This window comes from Leptonotus elevatus, chromosome 15 (genome assembly GCF_054856555.1).
Source record: "Leptonotus elevatus isolate MCC_2025b chromosome 15, RoL_Lele_1.0, whole genome shotgun sequence".
Lineage (NCBI taxonomy): Eukaryota > Metazoa > Chordata > Actinopteri > Syngnathiformes > Syngnathidae > Leptonotus > Leptonotus elevatus.
Window position 1 is genome coordinate 9,732,617 of NC_141253.1, and position 16,913 is coordinate 9,749,529.

General features: G+C 39.8%; 1 protein-coding gene across 2 annotated transcripts; it reads left to right on the plus strand.

The window, feature by feature from the left end:
• The first annotated feature begins 448 nt into the window (after positions 1–448).
• gsna (gelsolin a) lies at positions 449–16,902 on the plus strand. 2 transcript variants are annotated; one of them, XM_086096122.1, is made up of 17 exons: positions 449–642; positions 5,912–6,105; positions 6,453–6,607; positions 6,983–7,144; positions 7,257–7,406; positions 7,536–7,625; positions 9,318–9,450; positions 9,542–9,846; positions 11,181–11,314; positions 11,426–11,516; positions 11,699–11,725; positions 14,246–14,416; positions 14,506–14,680; positions 15,018–15,139; positions 15,213–15,290; positions 15,387–15,447; positions 16,218–16,902. In XM_086096122.1, exons 2-17 carry the CDS (start codon positions 5,913–5,915, stop codon positions 16,385–16,387), a joined length of 2,217 nt encoding a protein of 738 aa, XP_085952248.1. In that variant the 5' UTR covers positions 449–642; position 5,912; the 3' UTR covers positions 16,388–16,902. The 2 variants fall into 2 exon arrangements, with proteins under 2 accessions (XP_085952248.1, XP_085952250.1); XM_086096124.1 differs by lacking the exon at positions 11,699–11,725 and having other exon boundaries at positions 451–642.
• The last annotated feature ends 11 nt before the right edge of the window (positions 16,903–16,913 follow it).

The window sequence follows — 16,913 nt, forward strand, 5'->3', positions numbered from 1 at the left end:
TGGATGATTTTCCAGTATAGTGTATATGTTCATGTGATAGTTCGTTGCCTATTTGTTTCCTCCAAAGAACAATAGCTTTTTGTCATTTTTTTGTTTTGTGGTGTGCCATGAAATTTTTTAAATGTAAAATACCTGCCTTGGTAAAATGCTGCAGACACTTTTGCTTTGATTTATCCCGTGCTTGGATTTTTCTTAGTCGTGTCACCGTTAGGTGGCAGCATCGTTCAACGTGAACGCTGTATCACATACCGGAAGTAGAATTATAGCAATATGTGTGACGTCAAATTCCATATATTTTCTCGCGCCTGTCTATTATCAAACTGTCTCAAGCATGCAAGATGATCCCACTACACTTCGTAAAAGGGTCCCCCGCCTTTTGCGAAGTGTAGTGTCGGGATGTAGAAAAAAAAAAAGACGTGCGCGTGGACTTGCGCACGCACTCGACCCCCACCTGGTCTTGTGCAGGGCATGCTTGGCAGCAGTAACGGGGTGTGTCGTAACGGGGAGTGTCCCGGGACAGCCTCAAAAGTAGCGGCTTTGCGCTCGACGCCTCACTGCTCCCAGCCTGCAGCTTGAAGCGCTCATCGCGTCTCTCCTTTTGTTCTCCGTTTGTTTTATAAATAACTCAGGAGGATCTGTCAGGTACGACAAATTTAACTTTACAGCTCAAGCATTCAAGCCAGTGGGGCAGATTGTAGGATGGTAATTTGATGCCTCAATTTACGATGAAATTTCATGCATAACAATACAGAACGAACGGGCCTGATTTTTTTGCATGGCGGCCTACCTTGTCTGGTTTTATGAAGGACTGAACAGTAGTAGCAATGCTGTAATATGTAATAACAAGATTAGTCTGTATTCCAGTCAATGCCATAAAAGGACATAACCCTTGCTTGCATGCAGACAGAAAATTATGGTTTCACTTGTATACACTTAGGAAGTACAGTGGAAAGTGGGTAGTGTTTAGAACGTCTGACTTTGAGATCCAGTGTTCCAATCTCGCCTCCACTTCTCCCCATGGATGAGTTTTCTGATTTCCTCCCACATTCCAAAAACATACTTCTTAAAGACACTGCAGTGTCCATGTAAATGTGAGTGTGAATTTGTTTGAATTGTCCGGTCCAAGGTGCACCAAAGTCAAATGGCCAGGGACAGGCCAAGCTACAGCTCCCCTAAGGAAGATACGTATAAAGGATGCGGTGGATGGATAGCATACATACACGGATTCACACACTTAATTAAAGAACAGTTGAACTTTTAGAAATGGTGTGACAGTCCTGACCAATTGCCATCCACAAGAGAAAATGTCTGTTGTTTCCATAGAAACGTCTAAGCAAATAGTGAGACAGAGGAAGTCGAGTCAGCGACCGCGAGATGAGTGTGTCACTCATTGTTGTGTTTGCCGCAACATGCGTGGAGGCGATATAGATAGACAGTTGCTGTCCAATCAGAATGGACAGCGTCAAATCCACTTTCAGCTGTGAGTCCAGGAAACCTGCATCCTGGCTAATCCAAAGCCTCAAACAATTGCTTGCTTTCTTTGTGTGCATCTTGCGCGCGATTTGGATGTTTGCTTGTGTTCCAGCAAGGATACAAAGAAAAGAAATTAAGGGTTTATTTGGTTCACAAATTTAGTTTAGTTTGTTATGAGGTGTGTCTCAAATTTATACGTACTGACTTTTTGCCACTTGCTGTCGATTGAAAATGACATCAGTTGCTCGGGGCTCAGGTTACAACCAATCACATTATCAGCTTCAGAAAACAGGTGAGCCGTGATTGGTTGTAACCTGAGCCCCGAGCAACTGTCAATTTCAGCCGACAGCAAGTTGCAAAATGGCCGCCCCCTGAGATGGATTAAAACGGTTGGATTTTGCTGCTGAAATCATATTCTACAAATGCAATGTTAATCAGAACATCGTGCTTTGACTAGTGGGGGGCACATACAACGTATTATTTGTAAAGAAAATGTTTGGGTTGACTTCCTCTTTAAGAGTTAAAACTATTTATTGCAAGCTGTTGTGGGAAAACTGATTAGGTCATCTCCCGTTTAGGGAAAATCCCAATACAAGCCTGAATTGTGGGCTTGTGATTTTTTTTTAGCTGGGACACCAGCTGACAAATCACAAGGGTTTTGATGCCCACACTGTTTTGTGACATCTGAGGCTACTGTTTGTGCTGCACCAGTATTGAGGCCTGCAGGAGGGTCTTTTCCAAAAGGAAGGGCCATTGGTGAGCTAAGTATGGGGGAGGGGATCAGATAATTGTGTTGGGAGCCAAAGAGGGATGACACGGCGGTTAGAGAGTTCTCTGCACTTCCACAGAGGTTTGGGATTGTATGCAGATACGTTTACTTCTCCTAGTTTATGGAAGAAGTTGTAATGAAAACAAACTGGATCCCTCCATGAAACATTAATGCTTTACATAACCAGCGTTATATGCTATAACAAACTTGTTTGGTGTATTTGGGCATTTTCAGACAACAGGGTAGAAAAGTGGTTAGCACTGCCTCGCAGGTCAGAGGTTCTGGTTTTGAATCTCAGGCTTTCCTGTGTGAGGCGTTTGCCATTGAAGATTTTCGTGTAACCTGCCTCTCACCCAATAGTCAGTTGGGATTAGCTCTAGCGAACCCATTTTCATTGTTCAGACTATTTTCAGCCTTTGATTTTTTTTTCAAATTGTTAAGTTCCTTAGGCATGACGAATCCCCCCCAATGTTTGCTTGATTAGGATTGACAAAGCCAGCGTCTTACTCAGGGAGAAAAACAGCTTTGGTGCGCAGTGATGGCAGAACACTTTTCTCCATCGGGGGCTAAAGGGCTGCTGTAGTGGATTTTTTTCATTTATTCTGAAGCTCCTCAAAACCCAAAAGCTGCACAAAAGATATGAGAACGTAGATTTGTGTTAGTCTCCAGATAAAAAAAAAAAAGGGTTTATATTTTAAACCAGACAGCTAACACATTGAATTTGAAGACTCTCCTGTGATGCTGTAGATTTATGGCATGCAGATTTAACAACATGAGTATGAAATATCACAGTTTTCGATTGTTCTTTGTTTGACGTCATCCTCAACATGTCACGTTAACACTCTCCGCCAAACATCTGCCCTCGTGTCCAACGAGAATCCCGTGCTTCCACCCAGACCTTTGCTTGCATGTGGTAATCCGATTGTTGGGTGCGTCGGTTAGTGACTTTTATAGCTACTCAAGCAGAAGTTGATGATTTATAACCTGCAGTTTGGAACATAATGCGGTAGTCGTTGACTTTAGAAAACTCGTCCGGACGCCCATGTACGGGCAAAAGATGACATTTTGGTCACCCTAGTTTAGAAAGTAGCAGTTTGACGGTTCTTAGAGTTTGTTCATCATACTAATAATTGATGAAATACAGAATTGCGGACTTTAAGCTAGCAGGATCCGCATTTAGTGCATGGAAGTATTCTTTTGTTGCCACTGCCCATTGTTGTAGTTTCATAACCTCCGTAAATACTCATAGCACGGGTCATACTATCACTATATGTTAGTAGTAGTAGATGAAGATGTCTACTGTTAATGGCAGTTCCATGTTGCAGCATCGCATTGAACAAATTGCTGCACAGTGAGTCCTGACTGTTATGCAAGAAAAGCAGAAATAGTGGGAAAGAAATTAGCTTAGCCACTAGCCTACTTCCACTTCTGCCTCCAATTGGCAGTAGATGATTCCCATTCTTGTGGTCAGACGGCCATTTTGAACGCTGTCCGTTTCTCGCTCCAGTATTTGGACCGAACTTGCAATAGAAAGTGCTCATTATAGTTCAGTAACACTGTGTACTTGAGGGGTTTTGATGACATCTTCAGCTAAATGAAAGAGTTCAGTGAAACATGAGCGGTATTACGCAGGAAAGGCCGTGGCTTAAAAAAAAAAAGAAGCCAAAATCTAATTAGCTAACACTGCTTCAATTCAGAGAACTTGTTTATACCCTGCGGTGTTTACTCTGCCAGTCAAGCCAGTCTGCAGAAAACATTTCTGTGACCAGGTGTGTTATTCGTGGTCACGTCACACTGTGAATTATGTAATCTTAAACATAACCATTGGTTGTTGTTGTTGTAGCCACAGGCTGTTAAATATTCAAGTTACATTCAATAAGAGTAGATCACTGTGCATTGACAATATAGTAGATTTACATTTTCATATATTTTTTAATACATGTTTTTGGTTTAGTGACTTGGATCCATGGTAAATAAGTAAAATGTAACTTTTCAACTGATTACTCCCCGACGAGGCCGTGTTTTCGTCTGTAAAAGCACTCCACTAAAGGGCTTGTTTTCATGAAACTTAATGGAGGAGTGCAGCACAAGGAATGAAGGAAATACCACTTTTTGTTGATTTCAAACATTCTATTTATAGGATACAAGAAAGCTCCATATAAATCCTTGTTATTCTACCTTCAAAAATTGAATGTTTGTAATGGCTTTCTAAAGCTCAGCAAATGTGATGATACTGCACAGGCTGTGCTTTCAGTACTTTACTATTGTTTGGGCCCTTTTACTCTTGTTATTATTCCATGACAAAAGCAATAACCTCACTACTTTAGTTATCTGACAATGATTAGCTACTCAGAAAAAAAAACGTTGAAACAGTCAGGTCAGCTCCATTTCTCACATTATAAACATCACATGGCACTGAGCAGGCACCTATTTGAAACCCTTGACTCGACTGGCGCCATGTGTCTTTATGCGCTTTCGCAAATGGTCAGGAAGGAGTGCGTGTTTTGATGTGAACATTTAGCTGAGGCATACACATTAATACTTAGTAAATGTTTCCATCCATCCACCCATTTTCTATACTGCTTGTCCTTATTATGGTCACGGGTGAGCTGGAGCCTATCCCATTGTCCATGCAGTATTCTTTCATTTTTGATGCAATATCGGGAAAGACAGCAATTATTATCGCAGCGAGCTTTCTATGTATGCAAATCATGCAAACAAAAAATCAGGAAATTAGTTATTTTCATAAAGCACATTCATTATCAATTAATTAATTGTTAAAAAATATGGATATCGCAATACCATAGTGCCAATTCAAAGAAATTGATGTCATTTTTGGACTAAGCAGCCCAAAAAGATTTTTTTTTCTTTTTTTGGCCAGTTTTATACAGTAATTTTGCGTACAACACTGCTACACTCTGAAAATGAATGAGAGAGCGGAGACATTTAGATAAACTTGACCTCAACCCAAGAGAGAATGTTTTTTTTTTTTTAGTTCAAAAAGCACAAAAGTGGAGGTAACAATTAAGAAACGTAAACAAGCAGCAAATCAAGATGGCTTCAGTGAAGGCCTTTTGAATATTTTCCATAAAGTTACTGTAATTGCTAAATGATAATTTCCATATTTTTGAAATTTGAAATTGTGGTTACTTGTGAGCCTCACAGCACTCAACCTCTTGTTCCGTTTCCACATGAATTCACTAATGTGTGTTGCAGATGTGCAAAATGGGAAAATGCTGAAGAGAAAATATACATATGAAGGCTTAAGTCAGCTCCATATGGTGTTTAGAACTTCTATGTCGGACTGTCTGAGTCATAATATCCAAAGCTTCCTTCTACAACGGAAAACACCCAAGCACAGCGTACCCGTGATTCACTATGCTGTGTGTGCACTCATATCTAACTATAGCTCAAACTGTATCTTTGTATCCATGGCAACAGCTCAGCCTTAAGGGGAGTGGTTTGATATTTCCAAGAGCATGCGGCTCATAAATAGGAGGAGCTAAGCTTCACTTATCACAGAGTGACTACTGTTAGCCTTTCCTCTTCAGTGTTTGCCCACAGAGTCAAACCAAGCTGGTTGCCAGGGTAACACACCTGCATGCTCAAATCTGCAAAAGAGCAAAAAGAATCCACTTTTAAAAAGCAGTGTGATTTTCTTTCCGGTAGAATGGCACAGCACCCAGAGTTTGAGCGGGCTGGAAAGAAGCAGGGCCTCCAGGTTTGGAGGGTGGAGAACTTTGACCTGGTGCCTGTTCCTGAGAACCTGTATGGAGGATTTTATACAGGAGATGCGTACATCATCCTCAACACCATCAAGCAACGCTCAGGAAACCTGCAGTATGACCTCCATTTCTGGTTGGGTGAGTGCAGAAAGCATAATAACGCGTTCCCAAATGCAGAATTAAAGAGGACGTCCACTGTAAAACATTTGGTCCATGATGACCTAATTATTCTTTTCCGCTTTTGTTAGCTATTGTATGTGTATGCAGTACATATTCATAACCCGGCCATTGTTAAATGGTTGGCAAATATGAAGTGCTGGCTCTATTAGGTCTTGTGTCTGATTTAACTCATTCACTGCCATTGACGGTTATAGGCGTCAATGATCTGTTTTTACAAAATGGCCTCCCTGGATAGATGTCAGACCCCTGGAATAAAACACTGTGTAGGTTTAACATGGCATCTTTGTGTTGTTGTTCTTATGCAGGGGATTTCTGCACCCAGGATGAGAGAGGCTCGGCGGCCATCTTCACATTCCAAATGGATGACTTCCTTGGAGGAAAACCCATCCAGAATCGGGAAGTCCAGGGATATGAGTCAAAAACGTTTCTTGGCTACTTCAAGTCCGGGATCAAGTATATGGTGAGATTTTAACTGACGTGTACATTACAACCTGCAAGTTTTTGCCTGCTGTAGTTTACACTCTAAAAACAGTTGGGTCAAAAATAACCCAACTATGGGTCAAAAACGGACCGATCCTCTACTTGGGTCAATTTGACCCAACAACCCAGAAAGTTGGGTCAAATTGACCCATAAAGTGGATCGGTCCATTTTTGATCCATAATTGGGTTACTTTGTTATTGTTTGTTACCCTTTTATTTCTATTGTAATTTGGTGCACAGCTTTGGTATGTCGGCGTGTTAAATTTAGCGGGGCAATCTTATCATCCCATTAACATAAACTAATTACACTTGATATTGATAGGCAGTCATTAACTTTGGAAAATGTACCTTGCAGAAAGGAGGTGTGGCATCAGGGTTCAAGCATGTCGTCACCAATGAAGTGGTCGTACAGCGTGTGCTCCACGTTAAAGGTCGCCGTGTTGTCAGGGCAACAGAGGTGCCGGTCAGCTGGGACAGCTTCAACCAAGGAGACTGCTTCATACTGGATTTGGGAGCTGTGAGTCACTTTGGGGGGGGGGGGGGGGGGGGTCCCTGTTTTGAACTTTATGAAAAATGGGAACCTGTCTGTATTATGTAAACTTACTTTTGCTCTTCTTCATGCTTTACAGGAGATTTATCAGTGGTGTGGTTCCCAGAGTAACCGCTTTGAAAAGCTAAAGGCCACACAGGTCGCTAAGGGGATCCGTGACAATGAGCGCAGCGGGAGGGCCCGCGTCTATGTCTGTGATGAGGGCATGGAGAGAGAGAAGATGATCGAGGTGAGATTCTTTAGACTGTATGTAGTGTAGTGTTATTTGTAACAACAGTAGGTACACAATAATCAAAAGTGTCAAAACGAAAAAATAATACCGCAAACAACCCACATGGTCCTCATTTTTATTTCGTAGGTTTTAGGAGAAAAACCAGACCTGCCTCCCGGAGCTTCTGATGACATCAAGGCTGATGCTTCCAACAGGAAGAGGGCCAAACTCTACAAGGTACTACTGCTTCCTTTTTGCATTATTGAAGTGATTGTTTGTTGTGATGTAGCCTAATTTTGGTGGGCACTTTTGTTAAATACAATATAATGTATAATGTACTGAGAACAGGGGTGTCCCAACGTTTTCCTCCAAAGGCCACGTAGATAAAAACCGACAGATGCAAGGGCCATTTTTGTTCGTTATTTGGGGGGGGGGGGCTGCTACCTGCGCATATTTCTATATGGGAATTGGGGTGGTCAGAAAATATGACCCATCAGAAAATGTAAATCTTTGCACAAAACAGCAGTTTAATCCTACATTCAGAACCAAAACAGGAATCTGTTAGGAATCTTTCATGTGATATGTTCAACATTTTTATCTTGACAGTGCAAAAAATGGCCATGGAAACCATTTTTACTTGTAATTTTTTTTTAATTCACAACAGTGTTATGAATAGAAATGTTATTAATTAATTTGCATCTTAGCATATTTAGAAAAGCTCAGTAAATAAAACACATTTATTCGTAGCAAATGCCATTTTCAGTATGTCCCGTGGACCGCTTAAAAAAGAGCGGCGGGCCATAAATTGGACACCACTGGAGTAGACTATTGATTATTTCAGAGAGAAATATATGATATGTAAAAAAGAAAAAAGGATGCACCATGAGATGACCCTTCCAGCATGTTTTATAGCAAACGACCCTTGACCAAATAATTTGTGATTTTTAAAAATAACAACTGTAGTACATATCACAAAACAGCACGTAATAATAATGATAATCTAATCAAACAGACAACTAATTAAATTTCCCTTTGAATTGTCATATGACAATTATTTGGGATATCGACACTGTTGAAGTGCACAATTCTAGAACAGTGTGCTTCTTATCTGTAATGGGTTCTCTGTGGTCAAAAATAAAATAGATTCTTTTGGTTAGTAAGAGTCTACAAGAGTGAACCAAATTGTTTTACATTGACACAAGGGCCAAGGTGTGTATATCTAATTATGAAGGTGCACAATTTGATACTTATGTAAATTAAAATTGTGCTCAAGGGTTCCATTGTAGTTCATTTCTTTTTAGGCTAGTGTGGCTAGTGAGTTACTTTTCCGGGCATAAACACCCATTTGTATTCAGTACAGTCATCTTTCACTTGCATGTAAACCTTTAAAAGCGGGTGGGGAAGCGAAGCGAGAACATTTGATCCAATCCACCATGTGATTCTAAGAACAAATAAAACCTCAGGGGAACTTTACTTAAAAGCCGCAAAAGGTCAAAATACATAATAATGAACAATTGTTTGATTGTTGCTGCTTATTTTTTTTTAACTGACGTTACTGAATAAAGAAAATTACATTTCAAATCGCTACTGCCACTTGTGGCCGAAAAATGAAACTGCACACACTCACGTACACGATGCACACTTGATGTCATTCTGAAAACTATTGACTTGCAGGGATACCCATTGTGAACAGCTAAAGTGTTAATCTACTAATTAGAAGATGTTTCAGTTATATTAAATGGTCAAATAAAAAGGCTATTGTAAAGATATTTTGGGCCAAATTATGACAGAGAGCAGCTGTAAATGTATTATGGCCCTTGAGGACTTTATAAATACTGAGCTCTCCTCAAATAGGAGTTAGGTTTCCTTTCCCCGCTCTACAAACTGACCAAACATCTTTGTATTCAATGCGACTTGCTTTTATGTCAGGTGTCCAATGCCAACGGTGGTATGACAATTGCACTGGTGGCTGAAGAAAACCCATTCCGCCAAAATGCCCTGGACACTGGCGACTGTTTCATTCTGGATCATGGCTCTGATGGCAAGATCTACGTATGGAAAGGTATGCTGAAAGGTGTACTTTTCAAAACGTGATCTGTTTTGATCAAATGTAGTCATCATGACGAGCTGTCCTCTCTCGCGTCACGCAAAAGGTCAAGGCGCCAACATGGATGAGCGAAAGGCGTCGATGAAGGCTGCCGAGGAGTTCATCAAGAAGATGGGCTACCCCAAACACACCGAAGTGCAGATCCTGCCTGAGATGGGCGAGACTCCGCTCTTCAAGCAGTTTTTCAAGAACTGGAGGGACAAGGATCAGACCGTGGGCCTGGGTGTGGCCTACATCGCCAACAGCATCGCCAAGATCGAGAAGGTGCCCTTCGACGCCGCCTGTCTGCACGACTCCCCCGCCATGGCCGCCCAGCACGGCATGGTGGATGACGGCACCGGAGAGAAGCAGGTGAGATGATGGAGGCACTCTTTTCTAATTGTGCTGTTTCTTTTGACTCGAATGCTGTACTGAGACACAAAAGGCATAATAATTGAGGATTCTGCTCTCAAGCTCCTCCTACTATTGTGAAGTGAGAAAAGTAATGTCATTTTCATTCCGTTGTCAATTTGTCAATTTTTGTGGTTGTGGTTTTGGTTTTGTGGGTGTATCTAAAATTAAATATCTTAAATTAATACTACTATGGTGGGAAGTAACGAAGAACAAATACTCTGTTGCTGAACTTATGTGGATTTTTCTGGTATTCGTATTTGCACTTTACATGAGTATTTATTTTTCTGATGACTTTTTACTTTTACGACCTAACTAATATCTTTACTTTGTCAAAATATAGTTTTTATTTTTTTTATTTTTTCAACTTAGCGGATGATGACACAACAAAAAAGGTTTTTAAAGTCAACCACTGCTGACATTTTGATTGATTAATTGATATCGCCGGGGCTTATTAGGTGGACTTTCCCATCCATGATACAGTAGAGTGAGAATCTACAGTATGGACTTATTTAAGTGGATTATCTATTTGTTCTATTATCATTAACTAATTTAGAATTGTATTTGTTGTTCAGGTCACAAACTTGTTTACAACATTGATTTGATGGCATAAAAGCCTGCCCTAACAGAAGGGAGAAACCAGGGCTTTTTTTTTTTTCACATTGTGTCATTTCCCATTTGATCAAATCGGGTATTGCATGCATAGTAACTGATAGTAAAAATATATTTGGACTTTTAGCTTTTGTTCTTAAGTAGCGATGTCCCAATCTGATCGGCATGATCGGTAATCGGGGCCGCTCACGTGATTTTCAGCTGATGGATATCGGCTGAAAAAGATCAGATATTTAAATTTTCTTAACTTCTGAAGTTGAGAATGGCATATTTTAGCACTATACTTAATTTGAACCACTGCTGATTTCCAGTCATAGAAAAAGGTATTATATTGGGATACCTTTGTTCAAATATTAAAAACAAAAAACAAAACAGCAAGTGGCAAAATGGCTGCTCCCGAAGATGGATAAAAACAGGTGGATGCTGCTGCTTAATTCATATTCCACAAACTCAATATTAACCCGAATACAGGCATCATGTTTAGACTAGTGGTGCCACATAGAACATACTGGAAAGAAAATGTTGTCCTTTTGCCTTTTGCTACGACAGTTCCAAAAAATGATTACCATTGTGAAGGCAGAGTATTTTATCCTGATGGATGTCATTAGATTATACAGGTGTACCTAATGATGTGTCCTGTCCTGTGAGAGTGGCAGACATAAATCGTGTGTCTTTCCTGCCAGATCTGGCGTATTGAGGGATCTGACAAGGCGCCAGTAGACCCGTCTACCTATGGCCAGTTCTTCGGAGGAGACAGTTACATCATCCAATATAACTACCATCATGGAGGACGTCATGGACATATCATCTACATGTGGTGAGAACGATGAGCTTTTAAAAACGGAACCTGTTATCTTTATTCATCAAGCGATGGGACGGACGCCTCTCAGCGTGTTCGCATGTGCTGATTGTAGTTGTTCCTTCCCAGGCAGGGCGTGGACTCCAGCCAGGAGGAAATCGGGGCCTGCGCTATCCTCAGCGCCCAGCTGGATGACGAGCTTGGCGGCGGCCCCGTGCAGGTAGCGCACGCCATTCCCTTAATGACTTTGAATCAACTGCTTTTTATTTTCATGAGCTTTAACCCATTCGGTCGCTTTTTTTTGCCTCCTTGTAAAGGCCTCGTCTGACCTTTGCATCCTTCCTTTTCTCTCCTTTGCTGCTTCTTTACCCCCTCGATTTTACACCGCTTCTTTGTCCTCAGGTTGTCGGTGCTCCTATAACCACTCAGGTATTCACCTTGTCAAACTGGGTGTTGTCTTTTTGTCCAGAGCCAGTGACAACATTCTAACTATAGTTTGGATATTATTATTTCATAAGGGAAAAATAATTTAACAGTGATGCTGTAGCTGCTAGCCATTCACCCGTTCAACTAATATATCATTTTCCAGTTCTACAATAGTGTGATAATGCCTCATACCATAACCAAGAGACTTTAACTCATTCACTGCCATTGACGTCTATAGACGTCAAAAAATCATTTGAACTATTTCTACTAGTTTCACATTTTTTTCCACTTTTGTTAACAAGAGTATGAAAACCTAGAATTTTTTTTATTGTACATTTAGAACAGATACAATTTTGGATTCATCTTGAATTAACTAGTTGTCATGTGATTAATTACAATTAAAAAATGTAATCGCTTGATGCCCCTAATTTAAAAAAAAGAAAAGATTATTAAAAATTAGGGACGTCAGACAAGAATTTTTTTAAATTGTAATTATCCGCATGACTTCAATAGTTAACTCACGATTAATCACAAATTTTATATCTGTTCTAAATGTACAATATATATTTTTTATGTTTATAAAAAATGTGAATCTAATAGAAATAGTTTAAATGAATTTTTGACGTCTATAGCCGTCAATGGCAGTGAATGAGTTAAGGATTAAATACGCATGTACACAAAAGTTTACATGCATAATAAAGATGTAATCAACATAGCAATACATTCCTGGCTCTGTGCATGAGATGTTCATTTCTCCAATTTGTCTTCATTTTCACCTCACTTGTACTTGTGTCATTTCCATGCGCATGCTACATATATTGTACTTAAATTGCTTGTACAGCATTTTCCAGGATCCCCGCTCTTACTTTCACAGGGCACTCATTTGTGTAATGAGTTCAGGCTTTAGTATGATTTCTGGCCAAATAATAACCACAGTAAGCCGCCGCTATTCTTCGCGGGGTATAGAGACGAACCACTGCCGTGAACGAGGAAAATCTGCAAGGAAGTGATGTCCTTTCAAAAAGTTGCCACAAGATGGCAGCAAAGTTTTTTCCCCCCCAGTAGAAAAAAGTCTTTGGCCTGACCAGATGAAGCTCCTCTCCTCTGTTCAACATATGAATGGACACCAAACTGCTCCCCCCCCCCCTAAAAAAAAAAATGCAAATTTTTTTTTTATATTAGAAATGGCTTTGGCCTAAACACAAAAACAACGTAAAGGTGGAGGATAGACTTAAAAAAAAATGCAAACACCAAATAACTTGCTTCTTGGGATTGGAATTTTAAATGCGGTTTTGTTTAAAAAATAAAATAAAATAAATCAACAGTTTCCCTCACATTAATTCATTCACTGCCATTGACGGCTATAGACTTCAAAAATTCATTTGAACTATTTCTATTAGTTTAAATTTTTTCCACTTTTGTTAACAAGAGTATGAAAACCTAGAATTTTTTTATTGTACATTTAGAACAGATATAAAATTTGTGATTAATTGTGAGTTAACTATTGAAGTCATGCGATTAATTACGATTAGAATTTTAATCGCCTGATGCTCCAAATTTTTTATCTTTTCTTCTTTTTTATTCTTTCACTACCATTGACAACTATAAAGGTCAAAAATTAATTTGAACTATTTCTATTAAAACCTAGAATTTTTTTTACTGTACATTTAGAACAGATATAAAATTTGTGTTTAGTCGTGAGTTAACTAGTGAAGTCATGCGCTTAATTACGATTATATTTATAAATTATAATCGCCCGACGTCTTCTAATCTTTTCTTTAGAAAAAAGAAGAAAACAATATTATTAAAAATTAGGGGGCGTCAGGTGATTAAAATTTTTAACTGTAGCTAATCGCGTGACTTCACTCGTTAACTCACGATTTAAAAAAAAGAAGATTATTGAAAATTAGGGGTGTCAGGTGATTACAATTTGTAATCTTAATTAATCGCATGACTTCACTAGTTAACTGACGATTAATCACAAATTTTATATCCGTTCTAAATGTACAATGATTGTTTTTAATAGGGTTTTACACTCTTGTTAACAAAAGTGGATTTTTTTTTTTAATAATATAAATAGTTTAAATGATTTCTTTATGTCTATAGCCGTCAATGGCAGTGAATGAGTTAAAATGGCATTGTTTTCTGGCTTTGATGCACAGAAAGAGTGCACAAATGAACCTTTACAAGCAACAAACACTACCTTTGACTCAACTGCATGACCACATTTAGACTTTTTGAAACATTGTGATTGGCTGCTGAGCTGATATGTTCACTTTGTGCTGTTAATTTAACTTGACCAAAGAGGTTGACAATACTATAATGCACCCATTCACAAACTCGTAGTTTAGCTTGATGCTCGTCCTTTGTGGCCAAATTGTGGCATTGCTTTACATTAGATTTGACAACAAAGGATGATCAAACTGCTAGATAACTAACATAAAGCATGAAGACTGCGTGCGCAAGGAATCAGTGCACCCGCGTGCGTAAAAATGAACCCTACGTTGTTGACGTCTGTGTCAGGTGAGGGTGGTGCAGGGTAAGGAGCCAGCCCACCTGATGAGTCTGTTTGGAGAACAGCCCATGGTGGTCTACAAGGGTGGCACGTCCAGGGAAGGAGGTCAGTCAGCTCCTGCGGAGACACGCCTCTTCCAGGTGCGCTCCAACTCCGCGGGACACACCAGAGCGGTGGAGGTGAGACATTACAAACAGTAAACATGAAGAATCTTCTTAAAAAATGAAAATCAATCAAAATATGATCTGTTTCGTATGTGCATGTTCAGGTTGAGGCAGCGGCAGCCAACCTGAACTCAAATGATGCTTTTATTGTGGTGAGCTCCGGAGGTTCCTTCCTGTGGGTGGGAGTGGGTGCCAGTGACACTGAGAAGACAGGAGCCCAGCAACTGTGTGGCATCCTGGGAGTGTCGCCCTCTGAGCTGCCTGAGGGAAGGGAGACAGGTACCATCATTTTTGCAAAGCAGGTCTCATACCACAGAGATTTCCAACCACTGTAGCTCAGCACATTCGTGAATAATTTTTTTTTTCATTTACTACATATAATGTGTCTTTGTTCATCTTCCTATGTTTGTGAAGTATTGTGACAGTCAGAACAGTTCAATGTTCTTCAACTAGATGGCAGAAGATACCGCCGGTTGCCATTCATTCAACACAATATTAGCTTTCTGTTCAGCGCAACAGGCCCAGATTCACACAATTAAAATTGTCATTAAATAAAGACGAGATACGTATACTTTTTGTGACAATTTTTGTTTGGTGGTGTGCTGTCCATTCACAGGTCAGTTCTGGGACCTCCTCGGAGGAAAGACAGATTATCGTACTTCTACCAGATTTAAGGACAAAATGGATGCTCATCCTCCTAGACTCTTTGCCTGCTCCAACAAGACTGGAAACTTCATCGTAAGTCATTACCGTCATTGCATTAGGTACATGCAGAGCGTCTCATGAGATCCTTGTACGCCACACACTCCAGATTGAAGAGGTACCTGGAGAGATGACCCAGGATGACCTCGCCACTGATGATGTCATGATCCTGGACACATGGGAGCAGGTTGGGAGAGCAGAACAATATTGAGATACGATCGAAAAGGCGTTCAAGGAAAATGTCAATGAGTAACGCATACTGTACTTCCTCCCTTTTGTGAAGGTGTTTGTCTGGATCGGCAACGAGGCCCAAGAGGAAGAGAAGACTGAAGCAATGGCATCTGGTAAGAACATTTTCATGATCCACTCTAAATATTAACAACTCCCAAAAACAATTTTTTTTAGACCACTGCAAAAGTAGCTCTGATTTTGCTCATTTGATTACGCATTTTTTCTCTCAATCAAATCCTATGCAAGTCATTTATATTTCAAATGCCGTATGATTTTAAATTATATTAAAGTGTTTTGTGATCATATATTGTGGGTTAAACAATGAATATAGGCAACTATTAAAAAAATTGAGAGCGTCAATTTTTAAGCATCTTTTGCTATTAGCTTGGTTTTACTTATTAGTAGGCATGGGCCAATAATAGATTCAGACATGATGATAACTGCTCTAAAATCTTTTTCGAAATATTTGGGTAAAAAAAAAACAGTAAATTTTTCTCCATTGTTTTATTAAAAAAATATATATATCTATATATATATATATATGTTGAATTCTTCTTAGCAAGTTACAGAATCCCATCACTTGTGAGCTATTTTTAGAACAGAGCCGTAGGCTACTCATGTTGTCTTTGGGGTTAACTAGTACCCGCTGGCACTTTATTTTTATTCATAATTTTTTTTCAACAGCATTAGATTATTAATACCTTGCCTTTTTAAAACCACGGTAAACTGCCAATTGGCTCATGCCTAGTTATTACTAAGTTTTTATACGGGTAAGCTGATTATTCATGGTTGCTAGTTGTAAAGCAAATGTAAGCCAAATCATTGGATACCATAAACGTTGTGAATCAACAAGTATTCACAAAAAAAACATCTCGCCCTTCAGCGCTGCGTTACATCGAGACAGATCCCGCTAACAGAGATCGCAGGACGCCCATCGTGAAGATCAAGCAATGCTTCGAGCCGCCAACCTTCACTGGCTGGTTCCTGGGCTGGGACCATGACTACTGGACCAGCGACCCCCTGGAGAGGGCCATGGCTGAACTGGCCATGTGAGATCACACCCTGCGCATCACAACATCCAACCAGCACCTGACAATTCGCCGGCTCTGCAAGCAGAAGACTGTTTTTGATTTTAGCCGCTAGTATGCCTTGAGACTTACAGTACGTAACAATGTTCAAAACAAAGCAAAACTAGTTGTTGCTTCACAGTGCGGCCTTTGTTCGCTTTTACAACCAAATAGCGGTTAAATGTTTTATAGGCTGGCTTTATGCAGGGTTTTTGTTAAAATGCAATCTCTTACACATTTTTAAAAACATTTATTTTATATTTGGACATGTGCCAAAACACAGCCAGCAAAGTAATACAATGCCTTAACATTGTAGATTATTTTATCCTTTTAGTTTTCAATGGTACTGTGCCTGTTGCTCAGTAGATGTTCATGCAGGAACGGCGTGCTTGCCGTATTTATTTTACAAGCTTTGCTGCTTATCTTGTCCACGTTTTTTTTTTTTTGCCAGTTCAGGTTTTACGACACCTTGCCATCACAATAAAATTAAATTAAAAGTTGTGTGTTTGTCT